Below are 5,953 nucleotides of genomic sequence, written 5' to 3'. Positions count from 1 at the left end.
ATATCATATCATATCATATCATATATCATATCATACCATATCATATCATATCATATCATATCATTGCACATAGTGCATATTATATACGTTTTTTAGTAAACGCTGTAAGGTGGATCAGTTACCTCTGCTGGTGCATGGTGTGGGCCTTCCCGGGCCGTCAGGTGAGACAGTCTGTCAAAACAAGACGTGAAAATGAAAATAAGTTAACAGTTGCACAGAAAGTGAAAATAGGTACACAGTTTCACAATCGCTCACCGCATACCTGGAGTGATATTCAGTGACCCGGAAACGTGGCCGTGTTTGCTGTGTTTGTCTCAAACCGCACTTTAACCATTACGGTTAACCGCAGGACCGTGTGTTTGTTTTTGTCAATAACGTCACCTATTTACACGCGAACAATGCCCACGACGTTTCCGAGTGTAACATTTTCTCACACTTAAACCACTTCCCTGCCCACAATAGAGTCTTCTCAGGGGATTTCTATAACTCGAATATCTGGTGACACGCAAACTGATTAAACATGGCACCTTTTACCCACGAGATAGCCTTGAGCTTAATTAAATGTACTCCCAATTATTTCTTTCACTTTTGCATTCATAAATCACGATGCTAATAAGCTTACGTCACCTTTCGCTTTTGTTACTTTCAGCGCCTAAGGCAACAGTCTGAGCTCACTACACAAACTGAGCCCACCACTTCAACTGTTATATTGTTGCAGGGGTCTCTAGTTTCAAATACACGAAAATGCACTACATGAAAATGAAAGTGTCTAGCTTCTTCCTCCCAGTACACACATGCGTTATCCTTTATATGTCCGTACAGAGCAGAATTGCGACCATGACTTAGTTTCACTTTCACTATCCGTACGCCCTATGATATAATCAAATCAACATGGCCTTAGCTTCCACTCTCTCTGTACAGCAGGATCTCATAGCACATTGATTTAAGTCGCCAATCTGTTATTGTTGTTCTCTCTATGCCGCGATGGGTTGACATGAAGGATGAAGCTAAACAGCTGGGTCAGTTGTACTTGACAGTTACTGACATATTGGTGTTAGTGCCACACTTACACCTCTGTAGCTACTATTAGCTCTCCTGTTGTGAACAGTAACAATTGTATATTACAGATTTTCGTCAAACCACGCTGATTGTTTTTTTCCGTACTGCCTCCTTACCTGTGTTGAAGTTGAACTTCCGGGCCCGTTTCCGTGTGCGAAGGCCTGTCTCTCCTGCAGTGTGAGAGTCAGGCTAACCAGTGACGCGGCCACGCTAGTCAGCCACAACAACAGCAGCACGCCGTAACAGCAGTACAGCCTCAGCGGGCGCTTTCTCTCGGGGTAAAACTTGTTACTTTCAACGTCATGCATTCTACATTGCCCTTTCCAGAAATGCTCAGTTAGTACAGATTCTACAGAAGGATTTTGGTCACAGCTGTTTTGAAGTACAGTACTGGTGGCCTCGTCCAGTGAAAATGGCGCGAACTTTCGGGGCTTTCTGGTGTCTGTTAAGGTCGCCTACGCAGGTCGGGTCAGTTTCGGTCAACGGTCTGACAGGTTTGTTCAAAACACTGGCCCCAAAACTACCTGCTACAGTAAACAACGCGCTTTGAGCCACATTTGCTGAACTTTGTCTCAAAATACGCGAACGAATTTCACTTTAAACTACAAAACTTGAACAACTTTCAACCTCATCCTATTCCATTTCCGAGTACTGTGGTGTCGTAAGCAGAATCCTTTTTTAAGTCTCGAAAGTGGGGTTTCGTATTACGTTTTTTCTCCCAAAATAATGTCCATTGTTTGGAAATAACCCAGGCCTGAAATAGATTATATAATCATCGATTACAAGCTTGCGACTTCTCTGTTGACATTGTTGTTTTAATTAAATCAATTTGACCGCAATAACATGTTTTCAAAACTCTATGATGTCGTTGAAATCATCATAAGACTGTGAAATAAACTTCGTGGATTTAATTTTCTATAGACAAGGTGGAAAAGTCCCATAAAACATTGATGAAATGTTGTTTTAATACTGTAAATGCATTTAAGTTCGCGGGGATTTAATTTCGCGGTAACGGGAAAATGGACTTTTCGCGGTGGTTTTAATTTCGCGGTAACACCATGCACTGTAGTCTCTTACTGTTATGGAAAAATATTCGCGGTGGTTTTAAATTCGCGGTGAAGCGGCAGCCGCGAAAACCGCGAACATTAATCCACCGCGAACATTTCTGCATTTACAGTAATTCAGCTGACGCAGTCGAAAGTTTGGGAAATTTTCCCCTCGTGATCATAATCATGTGACTGAAACGCGCCCTCAACAGAATTAAAATTGTACGGTGGACACAGGGTGAAGTCCCTCCGAAAATAGCTTTGATGAGGGTTGGACTCGTGCCCAAAGTTACCTGGGCAAGATGAACAATAGAACAAATAAGGTAGGTGCTTTGCAAGGTTGACGGACGAATCCACTTGATAATGGAATAAACAGTGCTCAAATTGCTAAAAGCTCATACTAAAAATGTACTAAAATGCAATGTATAGATTCAAAGGCAAATACTAATATTTGTCAATATTGTGATTATAATGCTAGTACTACTACGTTTAAAAGCTGCCAGTTTCTGCCACCCCTACCTTCCATTGGCATAGACCAGCTCCAGTGATTGACCTTTAACCTCGTCGAGGCTCGAAGGCTCAGCTTTCTCTCGATCCTTTCGTGTCAAAAATGGGGAAGAAGGGTAAGAACAAGCGCAGTAAGCGCGGCCACGGCGTCGGTAAAAAGCCGTCACATCTTGCAGGGCGCGTAGAAAAGAGAAAAGTGGCTGAAATCGAAGACGCGAAGGAGAAACCCGCCAAGAAGTTGAAAACTGCAGGTGGGGAGGGGGGCGGTGAGCCGGCAACATGTGCAGCTTCGGTTTACTCCTCGGAGAAAGAAAAGGCACAAGACGGTACCTCCGCACCTGAAGGAGAAAGTAAACGTCTTAAGAAACTGTGTTTGGATGAAGACACACCTTTTCAACCTACTGAGCGTCTTGGAGAAGGTTCTTCTGAGACGAAGATCAAGAAGAAGAAACACAAGAAGAAGAAGACGCACCGAGAGACTTCTGAGGAGGAGGGCACGTCTGAAGGTAAAGGTCACCTTGGGGAGAACGCCCGGACTTCTGTTGACGTCATGACCACACAAGGTCACTGTGAAGGTTAGTCAAATTTCACATAATTGGTTCTAATGTGCCTATTATATATATATTTATATGAGCAGTTGAGCATGCCATGTTACATTAAGCCACCACCCCCCACCCCCAAATAGCCCTGCAAGGGGCAACGTAGGGGGAAATACATGAAGCAACATACATGCAGTAATGTTACATGCTAAATTGTTAATGCAGTATATCAAGTCATCTGAAATGTCAACTTTTGTCATTTTGCAGGTTCAGAAAGTGACTCCAAACCTCAGACCAATGCTGGACATGAGAACAGTTCAACTGTTTCTGGCGTACAAATCTTGGATGAAACAAAACGCACGAAAATCAAAGAAAAGAACAAAAAGATGACGTCCTCACAAGAAACCCATGCTGTCCTTCACCTGACCTTGAATAACCTTGAAGGTGAGACGGTATTTGAAACCTTGAGAGAAAGTAACATTTTGAAATTTCACCAGTGTGTGTGTTGAATGAATATTTTTGATAGAAGTAAATCACAGTGAATGAGAGACCTCTAACAAAGAGTCTTAAGTCTAAATGTTGTGTTTCCTTTCTCCATGCTGCCCTTCACCTGACCTTGAATGACCTTGCAGGTGAGTTCGGCCTGTCCCACGTCCAGCAGCTGCTGCTTCACGCCTTCCTGGGGAAGCGTAGGGGCGCCTCCTGGTGCCAGGTACAGAACTGCAGGCTTTATTCAGTTTTTCTCATGAGCAAACAGTAGCAAAGGATGGCATGGTTGATTACAACAAACAAAAACAACAACAAACAACCGCAAAATCAAGACATAAGAAAGTAAAGACAGTCATTTTTACAAGCATTTAACATTATAACAATAAGGATAAAAATGCATGAAAATTGGCATACAGGCCAATTTGAGCTTTCATGATTCATGAAGAAACAAAGGTTCAAACAAATAATCCATATTCACTATAAATTAACAGTCTTATTACTCATTACTCATTGGGTACCTACTGGCTGGCAAAATACACCAGATGATTGTTATTATTACACCATTATTATACCATTATTTTTCAGTTTTGTCTTTTTGCAATATACTAAAGAAGGACACAAAAGATATTATGAAGGCTGACTAATTCAAGGAGTATTCACGATTTTTTAAAAACAGGTTCAGAACTTCAACAAACTCCAGAAGGTGGTCGTTGTCATGCTGAACAGCCTCTCGGAGGGACACCTGGCGCAGCACCCAGAATGCCTTGCACAGCTGGCAGCCATGTTTCCCAACAAGAAGGTCAGTGCAAATGACAACTTTGTCTCACTTTTGTTTCTTATTGGACTATCTGAAGTTTCTATGATTCACTGTTAGGGTATAAAACCCTCTCTTCTACAAGATCTCCTCAGTGTCACTGACAAAAGGTAGTGCTAGCCTGTGTTTACACAATCTCTCCTTGGCTGGGGTTAATGACCGCTAGGGCAGCGGTAATACTATGGGGCCGGCCGCTAGGAGTGCGATTTTAGCCAGGCTAAAGGTAGTGCATGCTGCCGGAAATTTCTCACTGCTTTCAAAATAGTAAGTTGCTTCAGTAACTGTATTTCATTACCCGGATGTCCAACCTTCATTAACATAATACATCTCTCTCTTTGAAGTAGTCTTTCTCTGTCTCTCTGTGCCATAGCTAGGTTGCTGTAGGGTTAGTCTGTCCACAAAGTTTCTTCACTTTATTTTTTGACATATTCATATTCATTATTAAAATTAAATCCTCTTTTCTCCCCACAAAAAAGGTTCCATTGTCGATGAAGGTCGCAGACAGCAAGCCGAGAGAGGTCATGCGGAGTTTGCTTCGTGTTCCCGTCAGTAAAACTGCGCAGAAGAAACTGGGAAAGGACTTGGAGAACGGCGATGTGGATCCGGATCTGGTGGAATGTTCCACAAACTGTGCTAAACACACAGGAGAGAAGTCTGTGGTGGGTAGAACCCGTTATCTGTTGACCCAGGAACAGTTGAGGACCAACCGGTTCCCGTTGGCGACCGACACTGCCTTGCCGGAGGATTTCGTGTCATTTCAGTGCTGCACGCCGACAGATTCGAGCCCTATGTTCGCCATCGACTGTGAAATGTGCGAGACTGAAGCAGGTAAGATTTTTTTTAAATTCAAGTGAGGTCTCCTTTGAATTGCATTCAATTGTTTTGTTTGTTTGAACCTTTGTTTATTCATCTCAAATCAGCCTGCAGGCTGCTTTTCATTGAGGTCATGAGGGAAAAGCTTTACAGAGAATTTAAAGCAAATTTACAAACTTTAAGGTTAAAAGTATCTAAAACTTAAAATATTGCACATTTTGTAGCTCGTATTGTAAGGTAACAAGTCCAGGATTATTGCACAATGTTACACTTCATCCCTTACAGTTTCACAAAATAACTAGAGTTCCTCGAACACATATCTTCGCCAAATAAACAATTTCTATGGAAGATAGTTCTTTTTGAATGATTAATGTGTATAAGTCCATATGTTATCTAGTCACATCATGTAGTGGTTGGTTGGATTATGAACATTGTGAGTAGATTAGTCTATTCTGTCGGTGTACATAATGCAGCAAATGTTTTGGCGATGTGAATGAATGTCTTTGCATAATCAGAACAATTTGTACAGGTATGAGGTTACTGTTAAAATTTTGTGTTGTCATAATTACTTTCGGAGAGCTGGTTATGTTTTGGGTAGCGTTTGTATGTATGTATGTATGTATGTAGAAACCAGCAAATTGAAGACCGGCTGAATGGATTGAAGTGATATTTGTATGTGGTAGGTA

The 5,953-nt window shown here is 41.8% G+C and overlaps 2 protein-coding genes across 2 annotated transcripts in view; one reads left to right on the top strand and one right to left on the bottom strand.

The window, feature by feature from the left end:
• Positions 1–1,432, bottom strand: part of LOC118427834 (tumor necrosis factor ligand superfamily member 6-like) — a 5,484-nt gene extending 4,052 nt beyond the window's left edge. Inside the window, exons 1-2 of the mRNA XM_035837806.1 lie at positions 1,176–1,432; positions 123–171 (exon numbers count right to left, since the gene is read on the bottom strand). Coding sequence (XP_035693699.1) covers positions 123–171; positions 1,176–1,367 — 241 coding nt within the window. The 5' untranslated portion in view covers positions 1,368–1,432. The remainder of the gene's footprint in view (positions 1–122; positions 172–1,175) is intronic.
• Positions 1,433–2,576: 1,144 nt separating this feature from the next.
• The window catches only part of LOC118427907 (small RNA degrading nuclease 5-like), an 8,748-nt gene continuing 5,371 nt past the window's right edge, over positions 2,577–5,953 (top strand). The window contains exons 1-5 of the mRNA XM_035837871.1: positions 2,577–3,187; positions 3,419–3,595; positions 3,784–3,863; positions 4,317–4,439; positions 4,931–5,282. Coding sequence (XP_035693764.1) covers positions 2,716–3,187; positions 3,419–3,595; positions 3,784–3,863; positions 4,317–4,439; positions 4,931–5,282 — 1,204 coding nt within the window. The 5' untranslated portion in view covers positions 2,577–2,715. The remainder of the gene's footprint in view (positions 3,188–3,418; positions 3,596–3,783; positions 3,864–4,316; positions 4,440–4,930; positions 5,283–5,953) is intronic.

The sequence above is a fragment of the Branchiostoma floridae genome, chromosome 12, assembly GCF_000003815.2.
Source record: "Branchiostoma floridae strain S238N-H82 chromosome 12, Bfl_VNyyK, whole genome shotgun sequence".
Classification (NCBI taxonomy): Eukaryota; Metazoa; Chordata; class Leptocardii; order Amphioxiformes; family Branchiostomatidae; genus Branchiostoma; species Branchiostoma floridae.
Note: the sequence above shows the minus strand (reverse complement) of the source record. Positions and strands in the feature narration are given on the sequence as shown.